Here is a 26269-nt window from a genome sequence, read left to right as displayed (position 1 = left end):
CTAAAACACAGATTTCGATGAATTGTTCCAATTCAAGCAATCCAACCTTCACCCACAGGCAACCAGGCAGTTATATCACATAAGCAAATAACCTCATGGTAAGCATGCTATCATGGCAGTCACTCACACACATGCAAGGATGCTAAAGCATAAACACTCACCGAGTACTCTGAGTCAAAACAGAAACTAGTTAGTAATCAATGCATGATCCTAGTTCATGTTAAGATGGCTAATGCAACACATGCAAAATGCAACTAAGATAGGCTCGGCTAATCTAAGAATGGCATATGAGATGCAACAATCGATATATGGATTCAACTTGGAATTGAAATACAATGGAGTTAGTATGATGCGCCGAGCCCGGTGCATGCAAGACGAATGAATGGATGCAAACATGCGAGCATAAGTATGCTAATTGAAACATGCCCTAATCTAACCATCGAAAGTTGGTAAATAAAAGGGAGAAAGACATGGGGTTGGAAGACATGCACACATGCACGCACACTTATTACAACATTGCCCTCGTTCGGAGGGTCCGAACAAATAATACAAACCGGATAAATAATTAACTACCCTAACTAATTAAATATTACATAACACTTAACTAATTAAACAAATTAACTAAGCTATGGAAAGTAGTAAAAGGCCTCGGGAAGAGGGATGCACGCATGTTCGGATTGGCTTCGCCCGGAAACCTGTTGCCATGCCATTGTTGCCTCTGTTTACATTGTTGTGCGCCTCTAAGACTTGCACAAATCCCAAGGTTACTTCTAAACCACCCCTTGATCAGAATGGGATGCCACCGGCCAAGATAAAAAGCCACCGGCCATGGAAACATGGTCATCGACCAAAAGTGGAGCCATCGGTTGGATTTTGGTAGCCGACCGGCACTAAAGATGGCCGACCGGCCATCTGTTCCTGTAGGACCCTGTTTGACAGCAGCAGAGGACAGACAGAGCATGACAATGCATTTTCAAAGAAAATGTGTGCACAACCACCCTCCCTATCATGTCATGGACTCAAGGAAGTGTGGCCCTCAGTCCTCGAGTCACCAATCACGCATTTCAATGCATGATGGCCCGAGAAGCCAAATTGTGCAATTTCAATGTCAAATGAAATGCACACAAAACAAACAAGACGCCTCCAACCTCTATCATGGTTTGATCAAGAAGCAAGAGATACATGATATGCTATACAACCTAAGCATGCGAGCTAAGTATGCAACATGAACATACGGACAAACATGCAAACATGCAAGCATGTGACAATATTTAAACAATGAGCATGCAAGACATGATGCAACCAGAGCATGCAAGACATGATGCAACCAAAGCATGCAAACATGAAGCAATGCAACAACATTTTAACAACATGCAAAAGATGGACTTAAACTAATATGGACAAGCCTCAGTTATGTCTAAATCAGTGGCCATATGAGATGAGAACAAGGCCCAAGATTCATGCAAACATGCACAATGCAAGGGCTCCAAGCCTAAGGCACAAAATGCAACTTTCCAAGAGCAATGTAAGGATGAAACATGGCATACAATGGCATACATTCCAACTCTGAAATGGCATACTAAATGATTCCAAAATGACTCCGGAGCATGCAAACACTCATGCTATGCATGCTAGAAGGCTCAAACACCAAAGACTAGTGAAGTGCATTACACTATAGTCATGCAAAGCTATGTTCAAATGATGAAACCAACCCCAAACAGACCTTATGCAGCCTTAAAACAGTGGCAAAATGATATGAGATGGTGGCTTGAAATGCATTTAAATGAAGCTCATGCAAAGGCTCATAAATGGGGCATACAAGCACAACTCTCAAACACATTTAAAGCATGGAAAATAGGGGAGTATGACACAAGTATAAGCTCTGAAATATCATACATAATGATACTAAAACATGCAAACACCTCGATATAAGCATGCAATAGGCTTCAAAACTCAAAGCTAAGCATGTCTATTACACTACAAGCATGCATGGCAAGCACCAATCGACCAAGAGGCCTAAAAATAGAGCTAAGGCAGCCCAAAATATGAACAAAACATGTTTGGAGTATGGCCAAAACATACTAGAATGGAGGGCCAAAACAACATGCAACATAGGCTAGTAAGCATGGATTACACTACATGTATATGAAGCATTCAAGGAGCCACTAAACCAGCCAAAAAAAGATTCATGGCATGCCAAAATATGACCAAATACCCACTGAAATGTGTCCAATACATGTTAGAATGAGGTGCTCCTTTGGAAGGCCATGCAAGGGGTTGTTCTACACATGCAAGAAGGACATTTAACATGAAAAAACCAGCTCTGGAAAGGGGTTATGCAGGCCCTAAAACTTACTAAAAAAGGTCTGAAACATGCTCAAGAGGTGTGCAAATATAGGCCCCTTTGGAAGGCCAAATATGCTAGCAAACAAGACAACAAAGGAGAGGATCACCCCTCTCCTTCTTAGGACCGCAAAACGCATCCCCACCACTGAAATCCCTCTGGATTTCAGTGGTGAGAGGGCCAATACAAGGTGGTCCCGAAGCTCACAAAAAAGGCACAAAAATGAGGCCAAACAAGGCCTAAGAGGGGGTAAACAACCCCAAACACAAAAGTGATCTTAAACAAACTTCAATAGCATGAAAAAATAGAACTTTTATCAGTTATAAGTTAAGCTCAAAATAGCATGCAAGAAAGGCTAAAAGTCTATGCAAAAATGGGAAATAAAGAGGGTGTTTCTCACCCTTGATGCACAGCTGCGAAACCAGCAGGTTCTTGGACCAAAAACTAGTCCTTTAGCCTCTGAAAATGGCCTCCAAGATGCTTAGGTTGATGATGGAGGTGTTAGGCTAAGAGTTGGTGTGCAAAGGGGCCAAGAACCAAGCAATTTGGAGCTCAAAATAGAGAGATATAGAGAGATGTATATTGTTTGCCTTAGAAAAATTTTTGGAACCCTTGCAATGGAAGAGGAGCTCTTCTTTTATAGAAGAACAAAGGTCCAAGCTTCTTGGAGAAGCTTGGTGCAAAGGGGCCAAGCTTCTCTTAGAAGCTTGTAGCAAAAGGGCCAAGCTTCTTGAGGAAGCTAGAGCAAAGGGGTCAAGCTTTCTCAAGAAGCTAAGCAAAGGGTTCAAGCTTCTTGGAGAAGCTAGAGCAAAAGGGTCAATGCTTCTTGGAGAAGCTAAAAAGGTTCAAGCTTTTTGGAGAAGCTAAAACAAAGGTTTAAAAGGTTCAAGCTTCCTCAAGAAGCTAAAACAAGGGTTCAAAAGGTTCAAACTTTCTCAAGAAGCTAAAACAAGGGTTCAAAAGGTTTAAACCTCCTCAAGAAAAGGTCTCGGCCAGAAAAAGTGGTCGATTGATCAAAACAATGGCCGGCCGACCGAAAACATTGCCGACCGGCCAACACGTTTGGCCGGTAGCAAGAAAACAGGGCCGGTGGCCTCAAGCCATGGCCGGTGAGGTGTGGGATGGCCAATAAGCCATTCCCTGCCCTCAGAGGCAAAAACCCAAGTGCTTGGTCCACAACCAAGCACAAAACAGATAAGTTAAGAGATCTTGAGGCAAGGCGCGTAGCCAAGACCCCCGAGAACTTAAAACGAACACGAGCATGGATGATCATCGAGTGTTCAAACGATGACGTCCAAGTCTTGAGGACGGTCAAAAATGGGGTGTCTACAGTTGCCCCTCTTTGACAGAACTCGAAAGTCATAACAATGACGGGAGTGAATGTCAAAGCCCAGAGACGACCCATTTTTGACAAGGCCGAAGACTTAGACAAAGCATACAAGCTACAAACAAAGATATGCGCCCAAGGGCAGGGGCAAAATGCAAGACAATGCACAAGGCCGAGCATAACTTATGATCATGCAAAGAAAGCTGTAACGAAGCACAACATGCAACAGTTTTAAGTAAGCAAAAAATCAAACTACATCATAATGCAGAAAGGATGTAAGGGAATTATACAATCTTAACCATGCGCCATGCAGGAAAGACTAAGAGCGACCATTGGGGACACCCAACGTCTCAAACAAGATTTCGACGCGTTGCATGCGAAAGGAAAAAAGGGGGGCACAAGCATTGGAACATGTTCCAAATGCTCTTAACCAAAGAAAGAGAAACACAGGGACGTATCCCGGTGTTTCGGAAAGGTATAAGCATTGGAACGTATTCCAAATGCTCTTAACCAAAGAGGGAGAAACATAGGGACGTATCCCGATGTTTTGAAAAGGTATAAGCATTGGAACGTATTCCAAATGCTCTTAACCAAAGAGGGAGAAACATAGGGACGTATCCCGGTGTTTCGGAAAGGTATAAGCATTGGAACGTATTCCAAATGCTCTTAACCAAAAGGGGGGAAACATAGGGATGTATCCCGGTGTTTAGGAAAGGTATAAGCATTGGAACGTATTCCAAATGCTCTTTAACCAAAGAAGGAGAAGAACAGGGACATATCTCGGTGTTCAGAATGGCATAAGCATTAGAACGTACTCCGAATGCTCTGATCCAAAGAGAGAGAAACATAGGGACGTATCCCAGTGTTTAGGAAAGGTATAAGCATTGGAACATATTCCAAATGCTCTTTAACCAAAGAAGGAGAAGAACAGGGACATATCCCGGTGTTCAGAATGACATAACCATTAGAACGTATTCTGAATGCTCTGATCCAAAGAGGGAGAAACATAAGGACGTATCCCGGTGGTTAGGGACGTATCCCAGTGGTTAGGGACGTATCCTGGTGGTTAGGGACGTATCCCGGTGGTTAAGGACATATCCCAGTGGTTAGGGACGTATCCCAGTGGTTAGGAAAGAGAGAGAACATAGGGACGTATCCCAGTGTTTCAGAAATAGAGAGAAACATAGGGATGTATCCCGGTGTTTCGGAAGGAAGTAGAAATATAGGGACGTATCCCGGTGTTTCAGAAGGAAGGAGAAACATAGGGACGTATCCCGGTGTTTCGGAAGGAAGTAGAAACATAGGGACGTATCTTGGTGTTTCAGAAGGAAGGAGAAACATAGAGACGTATCCCGGTGTTTCGGAAGGAAGTAGAAACATAGAGATGTATCTCGGTGTTTCAGAAGGAAGGAGAAACATAGGGACGTATCCCGGTGTTTCGGAACTAAAGAGATCATGCAAAACGATGCAATTAAAAAGGTGCATAACAGTGTGAGTGAAACGTGTATAACAATGCAGGTGGGACGATGCATAACAATGCAAGCGAATCAGTGCATGACAATGCAGGAGGAATGGGTGCAACAATGCAAGTGAAGTGTGCGTGACAACGCAAGTAAAGAGGTGCATGACAATGCAAGTAACGTGCGTGACAGTGCAGGTTAAAGAGGTGTGCAAGACAAGGAGTTTGTGGAGTTTAACAGGTTTTTTCCCCCTTGAGCTTGAGTCTGTTGAAGTTGGGGTACTCATCTTGATGCTAGTTGCTTCATCACCTTGGACTTGAGTGTTTTGGCAAGGAGTTTGTGGTGTTTTGGAGTTTGGTTTTTGATCTTAGATCATAAAAGGACCGAGAGAGTTTCTGTTTCTTGTTTGGTGTTTCCGATTTTTTACTGCTGGTTTTTTATCTTAGATCATAAGAAGACTGAGAGAGTTTCTGTTTCTTGCTTGGTGTTTTCGATGTTTCGTTGCTTTTATGTTTTGCCATTTCTAGACAATGATGAAAACATAAAGATGTCAACATTAAATCCTAAAGAAAATTGAACATGCCAGAGAAAATTGGACATCTCAGAGAAAATTACACGTAAGGGAGAAAACTAAGGTGGCTAGGGAAAATTATAAATGTCAGACAAAATCAGACGCTAAAAATTAAATTTCAGATTACTAATTGTTTTCCTGTGGAATACATCTAGCCACAGAAAATTTTCATTGCCACAGAAAATCAACAAAGCATCATAAACATGGTAGAAAAAATTTCAATAATTGTTAAAATTATATATAGAAGTAAAATATAGCTAGAGAAAATTGAAAAAAGAAACATATATCTAGCAAGCACAGAAAATGAAAGACAAAGAAAAGTAAACATGGCAAGCCAAAGAAAATTTTCATTCCACAATTAGCAAGATAAAATAAACAAAGTAATGTAAACATGCCATTGAAAATTATTCTACATTGAAACCAAGAATTGAACAAAATAAACATACTAGAGAAAATTACACATTCTGGAGAAAATTATCCATTTGTGAGAAATTTCCATTCCAGAGAAAATTTCAAGTCTATAATATTAAAATGCCAGATAAATTTACATACACAACCAGAAAAAATTAAACATGATAGAGACATACAAGGGAGAAAAGTGATGTGGCCAGAGAAAATTATAACTTAGTCACAGAAAAGAGTAATAGACATTCCAGAGAAAAATACATATTTCAGAGAAATTTATAGACAATATCGCAGAAACATGTTCAAGAATAAGATCAAAACACAGAGAAATAACCTTTTTCAAAATAAACATGCCAGAGAAAATTCAAAGAAGAAACATACATTCCAGTCCATAATATTAAAATGCCAGAGAAATTTACATACACAACTAGACAAAATTAAACATGATAGAAACACACAAGGGAGGAAAGTGATGTGGTCAGAGAAAATTATAAATACCAGAGAAACTTAGACAGAGACAAGACAGTAATAGACATTCCAATTAAAAATACATATTACAGAGAAAATTACATAGCAGAGAAATTTATAGACAAAATCACAGAAACATGTTCAAGAATAAGATGAAAACACAGAGAAATAGCTTTTTTCAAAATAAACATGCCAGAGAAAATTGAAAGAAGAAACATACATCAAGCAAAAACCAGAGAAATTCAAATGCTAGAGAAATTTACAGATAAAATGACACAAACATGTTCAAGAATAAGTTCAAAACACACAGAAATATTTTTTTTCAAATTCATATAGCTTTTTATTACGAAATTGAAACCCTAATTTATGGAAGGTTAATATAAAATACAATTAACTGTGTTTCCAGAGAAAATCTAGTTGTATTGTAGAAAAACTTACCAGAGTTAGGATGAAACTTTAATGACCAGCTGATATGTCCTGAGATGAAGATGCGACGTGACGAAGATGAACTGAGATAACGATGAACAGTGAAAACAGGATCAGAGAAATTTGTGAGGAAGGAATGGGAATGATTTTTGCCGAAGATAACGAAGCTCTAATGTCGATGGTGAAGATGATATTGAAACCCTAGTTCTATTGTTCTATTGTTCGTGAAGATGGTTGGATGCTTGGAATGGAACTCAATCGTCGGAATCAGTTTTGTCTGTGTGTTGATTGTGTGAAGGGTATTTTGGTCCATGAAATAATTAAAAATGCGCGCCATGTTGTTCAGGGACCTGATGCATAACTCTTTTTTTTGGTGTCCTTTATCCTCTAAATTACTATTATTAGGGACCTTAAAAAAAATTCCCCAATTATATTTACTTAGCTTGAGATATAAAATATATATATATATATATATATATATATATATATATAACATGCCTTATAATCTTAATATAATTATATTGATTCTTTTTAGTAAAATTAAAGCGTCCAAAATTAATGCAGATGGTATGTGGAGGAAAAATACATAAAGCAAAATATATTTATTTTAATGTAAAATAGATAATAATATTCAGTGTGCTTGATTTCAATTTTCTGAATTCATTTTTTTGAAAATTGATTTTTTGGTTTTTTGTATTTTTTTTATTTTTAGTGAATATTTTTAAAATTTTAAGTAATTTTTTTTACTTTTTTAGATACACCTTATTTAGATGTATCTAAATAGTAAAATATTTAGGAAAAAATATTTTTAAAAATTAATAAATACACAAAAATATGAAAGATGTTTTTTTTATTATATATTTTTGGTATTTAGTGAACTTCTTAAAGATTTTTTCACAAATATTTTATTTTTTAAGTGTATTTATGATAGATGTGTCTAAAAATTAAAAAAATTACTTAAAATATTAAAAAAATTCATTGAAAACAAAAAAAAATACGAAAAATAAAAAAGTAGAATTTTTTTAAAAAGTGTTTTTTGGAAACCAAAACCAAACAAGCTGGTTATTTTTTTATTCATACAACTAATGAATTTATGATGAAAAGAGGATTAAGTGTTATATGAATTAAAATTTTAAGAGAACGTAGTGTAATTATACCAAACTTATGGTACTTATTGTATTTTCTTAAATTTCAAGGGAGGTCTATCATTTACACAATTTTTTTTATTATATATATATATATCTATACTATTTGTTTATTTATCATGAAGTGGTGAAAATTATAAGAAAATTAATTTTCATGTATAATCTATAGTAGTAATTAAGATTTTAATTTCTTACAAAAAAAAAATAAATTTAAATTTAAATTTGTTTATAAAAATAATTATTTATAATTAGAATTCTTATTTCATTCTACTGAGAAAATCATTCTTCTTCAAGCCTAATGTCATTTCATATCCCCAAATAAATCCCATCTTCCGTATTAAACAGGCTATGTACCAATTCCGAATTTCATCTCCAACAGGTCCGATCAATTAGTTGGCCAACTGTCATATCATCATCTATATTCACGATGTGCAAGGGTTGAAAGTCAGGCTTTGGTAGCCAAGGATCTTGGCCAATAAAACTAGATTAAAACAACCCATATTTTGAAAATCAAATCCCCTCCACACTTGGTCGTTGGCCCACCTGCATTATGTATGAGCCATATTGGCTTTAGTACTTTTTTCTATGAGCGATTTTAGGGATCTGAGGTATTACTATTTTGCTTATTACTATAACAATTTTTATTTTTAATTAGATAAAACGCTGGATAAATTTCTCATTAGATTAATCTTCATTGACAAACACAACTAGAATTGGGTATCAAAGTTGCTTGTCTTATTTAAACAAATTATGACTTTTACTAGTCTAGTATGGTTCAAGATCTCCTGTTCCAAATCATTATGAGACAATAATCAGTGCGCATACTGAATATCGTATTAGATGATTGTGGATCGAAACTCAGCACTTGATTGGACTATCCAAGAATTAAGACTTGGCAACAAGGAGCACCGTTAGAGCTGCCCGGCCGGGGTTGGCCGGATGACCCCTCCGGTATGGGAATAAGTAATCGGAGAAGAAGGAAGGTGCTTTCTAAGTATAGAGAGTTGTGTTTTCAGTGAGTAGGGTTTAGTTTAGATCAGTTATCCTCAATATGAAGTGAGTGTAGTTTATATAAGACTCCTTACTTGTTGCCCAAGATGGTTTCATAGAGCTTTGGTGCTGTCAAGTTTCCTTTAGCATTGCTCAAGGTAGGGGACCATTTGGTAGTTGATAAAGGGTGTATATACTCATTGTAGTCATGCTGATAACAAACCACATTCTCTTGATTAACCATTTTCATAATTCTAGGTATAGGGGACCAACTGAGGTGGCAACTTGCACATGCATGTGTTCATTGTTTTCACGTTTCTCTAATAGGTTCCTTTGGCTCGGTACCGTCGTGCCTCAGTTTGGCCCTCTATGAGATTGCTTGCAAAGATGGGCTGGCCTAGTAGGACATCTTTGTATGGGCTCGGCCCATTTTGGTTCGGTCTAAGGATCAGGTGCTGCAGCTCGGCCCTACCCAGCATCGTTGCTAGACTGACCTTTCCACTGCGGGTTGGGCCCAAGTGCTTAAGGACTTGAGTGGATTTTTGATGATGTAATTGGGCCTAACTGGCTGGCCTATTAGTTTACCCAGCTCCTTTAGACTTGAGTCTAATGGATTGGGCCGGCCCAAGGCTTGAATCCGACTCATTTCATATTTAGTTCCTTTATTTGGCCCCTAGCTCGCGCTAAGGTTCCTTTTGGAGGGAGTTACTGCTCTGCACTTCTAAGTGTCGCGTCGCTTCAGGTCTGCCCCCATTCGGCAGTTCAATCCTGATACACGCCCCTTGCACGTGTCTTTTCATAGTGACATGTGGTGGCGTGGTACTAGTGCGCAAAGATAATGCGTCGATTCCTTACTGATGGGCGTGATTTATATACCTTCGCGCCAGCTGAGTGCAATAAATTCTCTGGAGTTATCAATCCAAACCCCTTCGTCTATGTCCAAACTTTTAAAGAGTCCAAACCCTTTTCGTTCTTCTGTGTTGGTTTCGACAGTGGTTTGCCCAAACATTCTGTTGCCATTGTTGCTGCCATTCTCGTTCTCGTTTCAAGGCTGTCTATTTGTCGCTGCTGTTTTAATCTCTGTAAGTTCCCCTGAAATTTGTCTTTTCTTTCACTTTTCCTTCTTGATCCCCCTCTTTGGCCCTCGTGCCATTGTTTCCCGCGTCTGGTTCTACTCTTTGCTTAGTTTGAGTTTTGTCTTTGCCCTATTAGGCCTGGTTAATGGGGAAATTTCGATCGTTAGTTGATACCCCTGAGGCATTGGTCTCGTTTTGCCGAGACGATGGTATCCCCGATGATGTGACCTTTTCGCTGGCAAAGGTTAACACCAAATGCATAGGCACTAGAAGTACTGTTACTTTCCCAATCGCAGCCATTGTTAAAGGAGGGGTTCGATTTCCCCTTGATCCCTTGGTGCGCCGTTTCCTGCACTAGGTTCAGCTTACCCTTATGCAAATGTCTGTCAATTTGTTCCAAGTTGTCTGTGGTGTCTCCGCTCTTAACAGGCGTTTGGGTTTGAACTTGGACATTTGGGACATTTTGGGTTGCTATACCCCTTCACACAACAAGGATCACAACACTTATTATCTCCATGTTCGCTCGGCCGATTGTCATCTTGTAACTGGCTTACCTTACTCAAACAAACACAATAACGATTTCTTGCAAGTAGGAGGTAATTGGGAGTTTCCTATTGCGACTGAGTTCTAATCTGAACGGATGCCGCAGAAAGATGGCTATCCAGGTTCGAATCTTTCTTCCTGATATCTTCTGTGTTTTTATCATTTTGAATGTTGGTTTAACGTTGTTCCTTGTTTCTGCAGAGGCTTCCCGTTTTCAGCGCAGGCTGAACCGAAAGAATGCCGAGGCCATCAAGGCTGTTTTGAGGTATAAAAAGAGATATGTGCCTGAATTACTGGACTACCAGACGACTTATCATTCCACCATCCCGAAGAAAATGAAGCTTGCTGAGTCTCTTCTGGATTCTAATACTGAAACTGACACTTCCCTTACCCCTTTGGTCACGAATTGCCGCTGAAGCCAAGGCTTGCCATCTGAAAGGACACCTTTTCCTGCCCCCAGTTTCACAGGGGGTAGATCAATGTCAAAAAGGAGAGTGCTGATAGAATTGGAAGCAGAGGCTTTTGGCTCTTCTGATATTTTGGGAGCCCTTTTGATTAAGGCTGAACCGAAGAGCCTTATGGACGTGAAGTTGGAGATAGGGGCCTTTGGCCCTTGCTGTTGCTGCCCAACCTTCTGCTTTAGTTGCTGCAAGGGTGAAGAAGAGGAGGAGGGAGACCGGCAAGGGGGTAATTGGAGAGACTTCTGAAGATCCTGTTGAGGATGAGTTGTTTGAAAAATGGGAGTCGCCCATGTTGCATCAAGGCAGGCCCATTCTACTTCTGATTCAGTCATTGTTTCTAGTGACTTTGGTTTTGACCTGACCAAGACTTTGTTAATGCCAGTAGACATGGCAGATCACTACGGCCCCTGTGACATTCCAGTTCTAAAGGGAACCCTTCAAATGATGATGGTTGTAAGTGTTTCTGAATTCTTTTGGTGTTTTTTTAATGCTTGCTTTCTTTTAATACCTTGTTATCTATTGTAGTGTATTTAGAAGATGCACCTGTCAATCACTAGAGCTGAGGAACTGGAGAAGGCCATACTAGAAATAGCCATGAATTCTGAGAGACTGCCGGTGAATTTGGAAGCCAAGAAAGAGGGACGCAGGACTTCTGAGAGGGAGGTATTCTGTTTGAGCAAGGTTATCACCTCGGCTGAGAAGTCCAAGGAAGCTGCCATTGGGGTCTAGGCCCAACTTAAAGGGAAAGTGACTAAGCTGGTGGTAGTTATTGCGGTGATGGCCGATGAACGTTCCACTTTGGAGGCTTAGTACTAGCAGCAAGGTTGGGATGAAGCTGGGGCAGCTTACAAAGAATACGTACTGGTATTGCGAGATAAGCTTTTTTTGAAAGGCTGGACGTGTGCTCTGGCCGCTGCCCAAATTCCTGAAGGGTCTCCTTTGCTTCAAGATATTCCTGTTCCCTCAAGGTTTTTGGGTCCGAAGGTTGCTGCTGCCTCTGCTACTTTTCCAGCTAAGATTTCCCCAGGAACTAATTCTGTAACCAAGACTCTGGAGAATGATACTGCTAATGAGACAGTGAACGTTGAAGGGGGTGAAACCCTGGAAACTGAAGCTGTGGGAGAAGTGGCTAATGAGGCTTCTACTTCTCAGAAAATTAGAGCTACCTCTATTTTTTCTCCCAAAGATGGTCTGGATAAGATTGTGGATGCTACTCTTGAAATTCCTCCTACCGATGAAAGTTGAAGTGACCTTTGGAATGATTTAAAGTTTTTTCTTTTCATATTTTGATTCTTCTCTCTCTCTCTCTCTCTCTCTCTCTCTCTCTCTCTCTCTCTTTTTTACTTTTCTGTTGTAGTAGGGCTTGGTCTTCCTGACGAGCGGTCCCCCTAAGTTGGTCAAGGCAATTTCTCTTTTTTTCTTGCTACTGTTTTGTGGGGCCAACTGTGCCTTTGATAGAATTTTACTTCTGATGTTGCAGTCTGATATGTTTTGCTTTCATACTTGCATTGTTCATACTGTTTGCCCTTGACCGAGCACTATTGGGTTTGCGGGGTCGAATAGATGCTCGACCTTCATGGTTATACTGATCTTTGTAATTGAATAAGAGTAACTTACTTAGGTCTAGGTTGACTTCAAGAAAAAACAATTGTTTGCCCCCACTTAGAGCTAAATAAGATTGGTACTGAAGAACTCACTCTCTGGAAGAGTTGTTTAAGTTGATGTTGATAGCATAAGTGCCTTTAAATGGGACAAAAAGATGCAAAGGAAAGATGTCATACTTAGGTCCAAGTTGGTACCAAGAAAACAATTGTTTGCCCCCCACTTGGAGCTAAGTAAGACTACTATTGAAAGTTTGATCTTTGAAGGATTTATCCAAGTCTGTCCCAACTTTGTTTGGGTACAGCAATACTGAGGTGTTGATGTGATGATACTTAAGAAATTCTGTGATTGCCAAGAAAAAAGAATTGGGTATCAAAAAATTTGTTAGGGCGGTTTCTACTAAACAGTTCCACGTGGCTAAGGTCCATTTTGGTAGCCGAACATAACTCCACCGAGCAATCCCACTTGGCATGTTCAAGTGCAGACCAAAACTAAATTCCGTTCGGTCGTTCAGAAACTTTTTCCATGTGGTTAAAACCAAAGTTAAATCCATTTGGTAAACACCAAAGTCAAATCCGTTTGGTAAACACCAAAGCTAATTCTGTTTGGTAAACATCAAAGTTAATTCCGTTTAGTAAACACCAAAGCTAATTCTGTTTATTTTAAAATATGCCCCTAAGGTTTAAGTTATAAAGTCCAAGTTAAGTAATAATCTGTTCTGACCACAAAGCTTGTACAAGTACTTGGAAATAAAAGTTCAAAGAAATGGGGAGGCATTCTCATTAAGTGAAAGATAGATGCTTTTACACTTTAGAGATAAATGTGAGGTTGAGTCTATTGATAGTATTTTTTGAGGTTTGCTACATTCCAAGGCCAAGGTATGGCCTTGTGTAATAACCCCGACCCCTGATTAACGTAATTCGTGCTTAATTATGCCTAACAATAATTTAGGAAGGTTTTGGATCTAATTTGCATGTGTGATTGCATGACTTGGTGTCCCTATCTGTTCGACGTAGAAATATTTGTTCTCGTTTGAACTTTGATCTGCAAAATTGAAAGCCTTATCGGTGTTCGAATCAGAAATTGACTTGTGTTATGTGCTAATTAGGATTTATAGAGTTTTATGGTAGGTTTAATTAAAAAATTGATTTGATATGATTAAATTGGATTAAATAACATTAAATTACACTAGGTTGAATTATTACACTTATGCCACTTAGTGACTTGAATTGAGACCACTCCCCATTACACCTTATTACATTTAGAGGCATTTCTCATCAGCCTTCTCTGGGAGACCAAATCGTAGGAGATGGAGAGAATAAGAGAACAAAATTGAATCAGCTAGAATTTTGCTTGAATTTGGAGGGATTGAAGGCAACTTGGAAGATTAGGCTACTAAGCTTGGAATTCAAACCTAAGGTAGTGAATTCATCTCCTTAATCATGATATTGAGTTGTAGCTTGCTTGATTCGTGGAAACATTGTAGATTAGAGTCTAGTTTGGCTTAAAATGTGGAATTGAGGCTTAAATCATGCATGCATGCATACATTTCCATGTTTTGAGTTTGAATTCTAAGATTTCTTCCATGCATGTATTAATTTCACTCACATTATGGCCATTTATCTTGTTGTCCATCAAATTATCAAGTTTGATCATGTTTTGGAGGGTTTGGTTTCAAGGAGATTCTTGCATGTTACATTCAAGTTTTGTTCTTGAGATTTTATTTGAAATTGTGTTCAATTGAGTCACCCTTGGGCTTTGATTTTACAAATTGATCTTTGAAACACTTTATACTATGAGTTTACAAGTGTTTTCCAGAAAATGGGCCCAAGAGGTCGAGTTTTGAGATGTTGAATACTTGGTTCGAGCTTGGGAGGCAAATCTGAAAATTCCAGAATTTGGCTTCCTCGCTCGAGCGACCATCGTTTGTTCAGAGCTACGCTCGAGCGAAGGAATGGTGGCTCGAGCGTAAATTGCAAGCTCTCAGGCTTTTGGTGCACGCAGACGCACGCTCGAGCGACAAGACCTACGCTCGAGCGAAGAGCTGTATCTCACACTCGAGCAAGCATCAAGCAGGCATCGAGCGTAAAATTTCAACAACCAGTACTTTTGCATTTTTACAGACCGCTGGAGCGAAGGAGTCTACGCTCGAGCGACCCCTCTATTTTGACAAGCTCGCTCGAGCGAAGAAAGCCACGCTCGAGCGAGACCCCTGTTTTCAGCGAGTTTTGAAAAATGTTTTCCAAGGCATCTTTGCATCCTCATTCCATCCTAGGCATTCCTAGGCCATGTTTTAGACCCCATAATGAGGATAAGAAATTAGAAACACACTAAGGGCCAATAAAATAAGTTTTGTGCAATTAGATCGTGTGTTTCAAGTGTACATCTGTTATGTGTTATGTAGGTCACGTGCCACGTACCGGTTGACCAAGTTTACTCCGTCTGTCTGTCTCAAGGCCCACTGTGAGTAATAACTCTGTAAAGTTATGTTTAACCTATGTATTTTCTGACTGGTACGGTATAATCTGTTTTCTGAAATACTATCTTACGAATGATGAATGAATGTCTAATTTTTTGAAAAGTATTTGTGCACCCTTAGTTCACGTGGCCCTCGCTCGGGGGTAACAATACCGCTGCCAATCTGCATGTGGCCCTCGCCGGGAGGTAACAATACCGCGGCCAATCTGCACGTGGCCCTTGCCTGGGGGTAACAATACCATGGCTACTTGCGAGCAAGATATGAACCTTTGTGGTCGTTGGTACCAACTATATATGTGGGTCTCTGGACCAATCTGATCTGATAGCTAATGGGTGTACCACGTATGATCTTATGCAAAATCTGAATATGAAAATGTATATGAATCTGTTTATGTTTTGAAGTCTGATTATGCTCTGATTTAAATGATGGGTTCTAACTTGTGCTGGACATCATTCATATAACCCCTTTACTCTGTTATTATTCACTGGGCTTTCGCTCACAGTTTATATTATGTATGTAGGTGAGCTGGCACATGACTAGGGCCAGAGTTGATAGCCTTTTGTACTGTTTTGTCAGCCAACCTTTGTGCCTCACGGGGACGTTCCGATCGAAGTTTAATGCCATGGTTGTTTTTGTATTTCATGCTAGTCTTAGTGTTTGCACTGTATAGTCAGATCTTGGGAAGTTCACATCTGTAATTATTTTGTAAATATTGGTGTCCTTATTGGCATGTTTATGTATATATAAATAAGTTTTAAAATGTTCTGCCCCATGTGCGTTGTCACAGTTCATTGGATCTTATCTATTTGGTATTATTGCTTCTGCAGCCCCTTATTACTTGATAATCTGTTTAGAGGCCTTTGGTAATCCACAGATTACTGGCCGGTTACGGTGCTAAACCTATAGGGGCGAGTTTGGGTTGTGACAGAGTGGTATCAGAGCACGTGTTCTACCGCACACACAGGTCCGTATGAGCTTAGGATGTCCTAGTAAGAGTTAGGGGCATTTCATCTGCATGTGTGAGTGTGTGGTAATGCAACTGAATATGAAAACTGAATGTACATTTAAATCAAATGAATTGAAGGAAACGAATAAGATTATGCTTGTGTTTATTATCATTTAATGTCTGTATAGTAAGATGGAGAATGCAAGGGGAAGTGGTGAAAGTGAATCTTCAGAGGCTCGCATGGGCCGAATGGAACAGATGTTAGCAGCGTTGACTGAAACCTTGACACAACAACAGAGACAGCAACCTTTGCCCCCTCCGCCTCCACCAGCACAAGCCGAGGCAGATAACAATGACATCATCAATCTGACACCGAAATTCATGAAAATGAAATCGCCAACGTTCTATGGTGGAATTGAACCTTTGAAAGCGGAGACGTGGCTACTTAAAATGGAGAAGTTGTTTGAAATGTTCCCTTGTACCGAAACTCAGAAAGTCCTCCTAGCCACCTACACTCTGAAAGATGAAGCTCGCAGGTGGTGGTTACTGGTCCGAAATGGCAATGGGAATATGACATGGGCACAGTTTAATGCTATCTTCTATGACAAGTATTTTCCCCAATGTTTCAGGGATCGGAAAGTGTCGGAATTCCAAGAACTTAAACATGGAAGAATGTCTGTAGCGGAGTATGAAGCTAAATTCACCGAACTGGCACGGTTTGCTCCACATATGGTGGATACTGATTACAAGAAAGCACGGAAGTTTGAGGGAGAGTTGGACCTGGAAATATTTGACTGAGTAGGTGTCCAAAAATTACCTACTTATGTAGAGGTACTTGACAGGGCATTGATGGCAGAAGCCACAATAGCAGCTAAGAAACAAACTACAACACCAACAACAGAATGGAGAGGAAAGAGGACTGGATTCAGTTTCAAGAAAGGCCGGTCATTTTCGAAAAGACAATATACTGGATCCTCGGGCAGCTCTAGCCAAAGTAGCGGATCTACTCCAAACTGCCCCGACTGCGGAAAGAAGCATAGGGGTGCCTGTTATCGAGCATCAGGTGCGTGTTTTCGCTGTGGCAAGACTGGCCACATGGTGAGGGATTGCCCGATGAGATCTAATGAGGTTAATCGTCCTATGACAAGTTCCACCGGGTCTGTTTCCGCAGCAAGACCAAATGCAAGGGTCGATGTTAGAGGGAATGCAAACAATGTAACATTAAGGCAAGGGAGAGTGTTCGCCTTAGTGCTTGGTGACGTACCCAACACCTATACTGTGGTGTTAGGTACACTCTCTGTATGTTCTCAAAATACATGTGTACTGATAGATTCTGGTTCTACACATTCCTTTGTATCGCATGCTTTCTCTTGAAAATTGACTAGACCACTAAAACAAATGACGTATGTGTTATCTGTATCCACACCGTCTGGGGATTCTATGATGTGTACTCATGTTCATTCGGCATGTGATATTATGATTGGTAATATGGTGTTATATGTGGATTTATTACCCTTGGATATTAGTCATTTTGATTGTATTTTGGGAATGGACTGGTTGACTAAATACTGTGCTACCCTTGACTGTGCAAATAAAACTATTGTGTTTAGACCACCGGGAATGCCTGAATTTACTTTTATTGGGAATGGGGTAGTTCTTCCCCCGTATTTGATTTCAGCTATGAAAGCTGTAAAACTCCTTAGAAAGGGATGTAGCGGTTACTTGTGTTGTACACTGACTGCACCATTTGACAGTACTACTGTAGAAACAATCCCTGTTGTTTATGACTTTCCTGATGTGTTTCCGACTGACTTACCTGGGGACTTAGTTGATAGGGAGATTGAATTCACTGTTGAAGTGTTTCCGGGGACACAACCTATTTCCAAGACTCCCTATAGAATGTCTACCTCTGAATTGAAAGAATTGAAAACCCAACGGCAGGAATTGTTAGATAAGAAATTTATCCGTCCGAGTACTTCACCTTGGGGTGCTCCAATTTTGTTTGTCAAAAAAAATGATGGATCTTTGAGATTGTGTATAGACTACCAGGAACTGAATAAAGTGACTATCAAGAACAAATACCCTTTACCCCGAATAAATGACTTGTTTGATCAACTTCAGGGTGCCCAAGTGTTTTCCAAAATTGACCTCAAGTCCAGGTATCATCAATTAAAGGTTAGAGCTGAGGACGTAGAGAAAACTGCATTCCGAACCAGATATGGACATTATCAATTTTTAGTAATGCCGTTTGGGATGACCAATGCACCTGCAGCTTTCATGGATCTTATGAATAGGGTGTTTAAATCATATCTGGATGATTTCATTGTTGTATTTATTGATGACATTTTGATTTATTCTAAAGACAGGAAAGAACATGAGAAACATCTGAGAACCACCTTGCAGATTTTGAGAGAAAAGAAATTGTATGCTAAATTGTCCAAGTGTAAATTCTGGCTTGACAGTGTGGCATTTTTGGGACATGTAATCAACAAGGATGGAGTTTTTGTCGACCCTCAGAAAATTGAAGCCGTTGTGGATTGGCCTAGACCGACAAATGTTACAGAAGTTCGAAGTTTTCTGGGACTTGCAGGTTACTACAGGAGGTTTGTGAAAGACTTTTCTAAGCTTGCCCTGCCATTGACTTAATTAACTCAGAAAAATGTGCCATTTGACTGGAGTGAACAAAGAGAGGCAGCTTTCCAAGAGTTGAAAACCAGGTTAGTGACTGCACCAATCTTAACTTTGCCTAATGGTACTGATGGGTTTCAAGTGTACAGTGATGCTTCCTATAAAGGCTTGAGGTGTGTACTAATGCAAAACGGAAAGGTGATTGCCTATGCTTTTAGACAACTTCGACCTCATGAAAAGAATTACCCAACACATGATCTTGAGTTAGCAGCTGTGATGTTTGCTTTGAAAATCTGGCGTCACTATTTGTATGGGGTAACTTACGAGGTGTATACAGACCATAAAAGTTTGAAATATTTCTTCACCCAAAAGGAATTGAACATGAGACAGAGGCAATGGTTAGAACTAATCAAGGATTATGACTTGCAAATTTTGTATCATCCAGGAAAGGCTAATACTGTAGCAGATGCCTTGAGTCGAAAATCCAGTGCGAATTTGTCATGTTTGTTATTCAACCGAAAGGAATTGTTGACGGACCTAGAACAAGATGGGCTGTTATCTGCTATTTCTGCTTAACCTGCTATTCTTGATGAGATCAAACAAAAACAATGTGAAGATGAATACTTGAAAAAGATCATAGAGGAATTTGATTCAAAGCCAAGGCCAGGATTTGTGTTTGAGAATGGTGTAATGAAATTTCAAAACCGTCTTTGTGTGCCCGATTGTTGTGATTTGAGGAAACGTGTTATGATCGAAGCTCACAGTAGTAAATTTGCTATGCATCCGGAGAACACGAAGATGTATCATAATTTGAAACAGAATTTTTGGTGGCCTGGAATGAAAAAGAGTATTGCAGAATTTGTGGTTAGATGTCTACATTGGCAACAGGTTAAAGCTGAGCATCAACGACCCGCTGGTTTGTTACAACCACTCCCAATATCGGAATGGAAATGGGAGCACATTACCATGGACTTCATTGTGGGTTGCCTCGTTCTTCTCGAGGTATGGACTCTATCTAGGTTATAGTTGACCGTTTAACTAAGTCTGCCCATTTTCTGCCTGTCAAAACTATTTATAATGCTGATAAATTGGCCAATATCTATATGACTGAAATTGTGAGATTGCATGAAGTGACAGTATCTATTGTGTCTGACAGGGACTCAAAGTTTGTATCGAGATTTTGGCAGAGTTTGCAACAGGCTTTGGGGACTGAATTGAGACTGAACAGTGCCTATCACCTACAGACAGATGGCCAAACTGAACGAACAAACCAATCTCTGGAGGATATGCTCAGAATGTGTGTGTTAGACTTCCAAGGAAATTGGGAGACCTACTTGCCATTAGCCGAATTTGTGTACAACAACAGTTACCATTCAAGCATTGGAATGGCTCCTTACGAAGCTTTGTATGGAAGACAATGTCGATCTCCGCTATGTTGGGCTGAAGTAGGTGATAGACCTTTGTTGGGACCGGAACTTGTGCAAGAAACAACCAAGAAAGTGAAACTGATACAGCAGCGTCTGAAAACTGCACAGAGTCGGCAGAAGAGCTATGCCGATGTTCGAAGAAGAAAGAGAGAATATGAAGTTGGGGACCATGTGTTTATAAAGGTGACCCCGATGAAGGGTCAAACTCGGTTTGATGTTAAGGGCAAGCTAGCGCCAAGGTATGTTGGACCTTATGAAATTCTTGAAAAGATCAATCCAGTATCATACCGGGTAGCCTTACCCCCAGTAATGGAGCATATGCACAATGTATTTCACGTATCGATGCTTCGAGAGTATCTGAGAGATCCGCTCCATGTCATTGAGCCAACACACATACTTTTGAAAGATGATTACACCTACGAGGAAAGGCCTATCCAGATTGTGAATCGAAGGATCAAGAGATTGAGGAATAAAGAAATACCGTTGGTAAAGGTTGATTGGCAAAACCACGGAGGAACCTATGCAACCTGGGAAACCGAGGAAGACATGATGAAGAGATATCTGGACTTGTTTCCATTAGACCCAATGTTGTCTCAGAATGAAGGTAATTCGAGTTTGGAGGACCAAACTCTTTTTAAGGGGGGAAGACTATAATAACCCCGACCCCTGATTAACGTAATTCATGCTTAATTATGCCTAACAATAATTTAGGAAGGATTTGGATCTACTTTGCATGTGTGATTGCATGACTTGGTGTCCCTATCTGTTCGACGTAGAAATATCTGTTCTGGTTTGAACTTTGATCTACAAAATTGAAAGCCTTATCGGCATTCGAATCAGAAATTGACTTGTGTTATGTGTTAATTAGGATTTTTAGAGTTTTATGGTAGGTTTAATTAAAAAATTGATTTGGTATGATTAAATTGGATTAAATAACATTAAATTACACTAGTTTGAATTATTACACTTATGCCACTTAGTGACTTGAATTGAGACCACTCCCCATTACACCTTATTACATTTAGAGGCATCTCTCATCATCCTTCTCTGGGAGACCAAACCATAGGAGAGGGAGAGAATAAGAGAACAAAATTGAATCAGCTAGAATTTTGCTTGAATTTGGAGGGATTGAAGGCAACTTGGAAGATTAAGCTACTAAGCTTGGAATTCAAACCTAAGGTAGTGAATTCATCTCCTTAATCATGATATTGAGTTGTAGCTTGCTTGATTCGTGGAAACATTATAGATTAGAGTCTAGTTTGGCTTAAAATGTGGAATTGAGGCTTAAATCATGCATGCATGCATACATTTCCATGTTTTGAGTTTGAATTCTAAGATTTCTTCGATGCATGTATTAATTTCACTCACACTGTGGCCATTTATCTTGTTGTCCATCAAATTATCAAGTTTGATCATGTTTTGGAAGGTTTGGTTTCAAGGAGATTCTTGCATGTTACATTCAAGTTTTGTTCTTGAGATTTTATTTGAAATTGTGTTCAATTGACTCACCCTTGGGCTTTGATTTTACAAATTGATCTTTGAAACACCTTATACTATGAGTTTACAAGTGTTTTCCAAAAAATGGGCCCAAGAGGTCGAGTTTTGAGGTGTTGAATACTTAGTTTGAGCTTAGGAGGCAAATTTGGAAATTCCAGAATTTGGCTTCCTCGCTCAAGCGAAGGATTCCATGCTCGAGTGACCATCGTTTGTTTAGAGCTACGCTCAAGTGAAGGAATGGTGGCTCGAGCGTAAATTGCAAGCTCTCAGGTCTTTGGTGCATGCAGACGCGCGTTCGAGTGACGAGACCTACGCTCGAGCGAAGAGCTGTGTCTCACGCTCGAGCCAGCATCGAGCGTAAAATTTCAACAACCAGTACTTTTGCATTTTTACAGACTGCTCGAGTGAAGGAGTCTACGCTCGAGCGACCCCTCTATTTTGACAAGCTCGCTCGAGCGAAGAAAGCCATGCTCAAGCGAGACCCCTGTTTTCAGCAAGTTTTGAAAAATGTTTTCCAAGGCATCTTTGCATCCCCATTCCATCATAGGCATTCCTAGGCCATGTTTTAGACCCCATAATGAGGATAAGAAATTAGAAACACACTAAGGGCCAATAAAATAAGTTTTATGCAATTAGATCGTGTGTTTCAAGTGTGCATCTGTTATGTGTTATGTAGGTCACGTGCCACGTAACGGTTGACCAAGTTTACTCCGTCTGTCTGTCTCAAGGCCCACTGTGAGTAATAACTCTGTGAAGTTATGTTTAACCTATGTATTTTCTGACTGGTACGGTATAATCTGTTTTCTGAAATGCTATCTTACGAATGATGAATGAATGTCCAATTTTCTAAAAAGTATTTGTGCACCCTTAGTTCACGTGGCCCTTGTCCGGGGGTAACAATACCACTGCCAATCTGTATGTGGCCCTTGTCCGGGGGTAACAATACTGCGGCCAATCTGCACGTGGCCCTTGCCTGGGGGTAACAATACCATGGCTACTTGCGCGCAAGATATGAACCTTTGTGGTCATTAGTACCAACTGTATATGCGGGTCTCTGGACCAATCTGATCTGATAGCTAATGGGTGTACCACGTATGATCTTATGCAAAATTTGAATATGAAAATGTATATGAATCTGTTTCTGTTTTGAAGTCTGATTATGCTCTGATTTAAATGATGGATTCTAACTTGTGCTGGACATTATTCATATAACCCCTTTACTCTGTTATTATTCACTGGGTTTTCGCTCACAGTTTATATTATGTATGTAGGTGAGCTGGCCCATGACCAGGGCCAGAGTTGACGGCCTTCTGTACTGTTTTGTCTGCCAACCTTTGTGCCTCCCGGGGAGGTTCCGATCGAAGTTTAATGCCATGGCTGTTTTTGTATTTCATGCTAGTCTTAGTGTTTGCACTGTATAGTCAGATCTTGGAAAGTACACTTCTGTAATTATTTTGTAAATATTGGTGTCCTTTACTGGCATGTTTATGTATATATAAATAAGTTTTAAAATGTTTTGTCCCATGTATGTTGTCATAGCTCATTGGACATTGTCTATTTGGTATTATTCCTTTCGCAGCCCCTTATTACTTGATAATCTGTTCAGAGGCCTTTGGTAATCCACAGATTACTGGTCGGTTACGGTGCTAAACCTATAGGGGCGGGTTTGGGTCGTGACACCTTGACCCTGATATCCTCCAAGTAGTATGCTCTATTTCCAGCGACGACTGTAACATTATATGGACTTTCCCAGTTAGGTCCTAATTTTCCTTCGCCAAGTACCCTTTTATGATCCATAACTTTCCTCAAAACCAGTTCTCCAGGTGTGAATTGCCTTGGGAAAACTTTTTGGTTGAAACTCTTGATGAGCTGCTGCTGATATGCTACAAGTCTGATCAGTGTTGCTTCTCTTTGGCATTTTGCCATATCTAGTGCTTGTGCAATAGCTTTCTCATTACTTGCACTTTCAAACAACTCCGATCGGAGGGTTGGGAGACCAACTTCAAGTGAGATAACAGCCTCCATTCCATAAGTTAGGGAGTAAGGTGTTTCCCCCGTTGAGCGCCGTGCCGTGGTTCGGTAAGCCCATAACACGTGGGGTAACTCTTCAACCTACTTCTCTTTTGCACTTTTGAGCTGCTTCTTTACTTCATTGATGATGGTTTTAATCGACGCTTTTTCCTGCCCATTACTCTATGGATAGCCGGGAGAGAAGTTCCGATATTCGATTCTGAGGTCGGCACAAAATTTCCTGAAGATCTTTCCGTTAAAATGTGTTCCATTGTCTACAATTAGTACCCGTGGGATACCGAAACGGACCACGACGTTCCTCATGACAAACCGCTTCATGTTTGCTTCTTTGATGCTTGCCAGTGGTTCAACTTTGACCCACTTGGTGAAATAGTCGGTTGCAGTAATGAAGAACCGTCTATTCCCAGTGCCCCGTTCCAAAGGTCCAACAATGTCCAGACCCCACTGGGCAAAGGGCCACGGACTGGTGAGTGGAGTAGGAGTTTTGGCTGGCTGATGAATTAGTGGAGCGAACCTCTGACACTTGTTACACTTCTGAACGTACTATTGTGCATCTTGCTGCATTCGTGGCCACCAGTACCCATGAGTGAGGGCTCGGTACACCAATGATCTTCCACCAACGTGGTATCCACAAATCCCATCGTGAATTTTGTAAAGAACATCTTCGACTAGATTTGGGTGCACGCATAACAGATAAGGACCGACATAAGAGTGTCGGTATAGCTTCCTAGATGGTGAGACCCAAAACCAAGCTGATCTATGTCGAATTTTGTTGGCTTCTTTCTTGTCTTCGAGGAGAGTGCCAGATTTCAGAAAAACAAGTGTTGGATCCATCCAGCTCAGCTCTAGGTTATTGCAGAGAACTGGGGATGCAATGCTTGGTTCTGGCACAAACTCAACCCAAACTTTTCTAGCATCTTTGGCATCTACTGATAAGCCGATGCAGGCCAGAGCATCAGCATGGCTGTTTTTGTCCCGACTGATTCGTTCCACTCGTATGGATTGAAATTTTTTAAGTAGATCCCTTGCCTTGTCTACATACATGGCCATTCTTTCGTCTCGTGTTTCATAGGCCCCAGTGAGTTGGTTGACAACCAATTGAGAATCGTTGAAAACCAGAAGTTGTTCTGCACCGCGTAAACCAGCTAATAGTGTTTTGTATTCCGCTTCATTATTAGAAGCCTTCCAACCAAGCCTAAGAGCTTGCTTCTAGATAAATCCTTCCAGGGATATAAGTATTACCCCTGTCCCCGAGCCTCGGTTATTGGATGATCCGTCGACGTAGAGCTGCCAGATGTTACCAATAAAGAGTTTTCATGCTTCTGAAGCGCATTGCTTTCCTAGTTCGGTGGTGCATGACACTTGTATCGAGCTAGAGTTTTGGTGTTCAGTGCTCTGGGTGGGAGCGAATTCGGCGACAAAATCCACCAAGACCTGGGCCTTGATTGTTGTTCTGGGTTGATATCGAATGTTGAACTCACCAAGCTCAACCATCAATTTCGCTGTTCGGCCAAAGAAATTAGCTCGACTGAAGACAGGTCTGAGGGGGAATTCAGTGAGGGCATTGATGGTATGACCCTGAAAGTAATGTTGTTGCTTCCTTGAGGCGATAAGTAGTGTGTAAGCCAGCTTCTCCAAGGGTAGGTACCGTGTCTCAGCGTCTAAGAGAGTTTTGCTAGCGTAGTACACTGGTCTCTGTTCTTTTTTAACCTCTCGAATCAGCATTGCGCTTACAGCGTGATTTGAAATTGACAGATACAGATACAAATACAATTCTTCCTCTGGTTCTGGAGTGGACAGGAGAGGTGGTGTACTGAGATACTTCTTGAGGTTTTACAGTGCCTCGGTACATTCAACACCCTATTCGAATGTGGCCTTTGTCCTTAGCAGCTGAAAGAAAGGCTTCATTCGATCTGAAGACTTGCTAATGAACCGATTCAGGGCGGCTATCATTCCGGCTAGTTTCTGTAGCTCCTTAGCCTTTGTTGGTACTTCGAGCTCTTGTATTGTTTTGATTTGGTCTGGATTTGTCTCAATTCCTCTACGAGTTATTATGTACCCCAAGAACTTCCATGTTCCTACCTCGAAAGGGCATTTCGAGGCATTGAGGCGAAGCTGGTGGTTTTTCAAGATACTAAAAACTTCTCTCAGGTCTGTAAGGTGGTTCGTAGCAAGCTTGCTTTTTACTACCATGTCATCTATGTAAGCCTCCATAGTCCTTTCGAGCTACTCCTTGGACATTCGAGTGATCATTCGCTAGTAGGTTGCTCCAGTATTCTTGAGGATGAACGACATTACTTTATAGTAGTAGATGCCTTTTGGAGTAATAAATGTTGTTTTCTCTTGATCTGGGCCGAACAGTGGCATTTGATAATAGCTGCTATAAGTGTCCAGAAAGCTCATACGCTTATATCCTGTAGTTGAACTACTAGTTGATCAATGT

General features: G+C 40.4%; 1 protein-coding gene across 1 annotated transcript; it reads left to right on the top strand.

Moving 5' to 3' along the window:
- The first annotated feature begins 16492 nt into the window (after positions 1–16492).
- LOC145812799 (uncharacterized) lies at positions 16493–17041 on the top strand. The gene has a single exon (XM_082908026.1). It carries the CDS (start codon positions 16493–16495, stop codon positions 17039–17041), a length of 549 nt encoding a protein of 182 aa, XP_082764152.1.
- Positions 17042–26269: the final 9228 nt, after the last annotated feature.

The sequence above is a fragment of the Camellia sinensis genome, chromosome 15, assembly GCF_055761805.1.
Source record: "Camellia sinensis isolate YWXY chromosome 15, ASM5576180v1, whole genome shotgun sequence".
Taxonomy (NCBI): domain Eukaryota; kingdom Viridiplantae; phylum Streptophyta; class Magnoliopsida; order Ericales; family Theaceae; genus Camellia; species Camellia sinensis.
The sequence above is the reverse complement of the archived record's forward strand: the minus strand, read 5'-3'. Positions and strand labels throughout refer to the sequence as shown.

Excerpts from the sequence above, each read along its gene's own strand:
- LOC145812799 (XM_082908026.1), top strand. The coding sequence starts at position 16,493 with ATGGAACAGATGTTAGCAGCGTTGACTGAAACCTTGACACAACAACAG.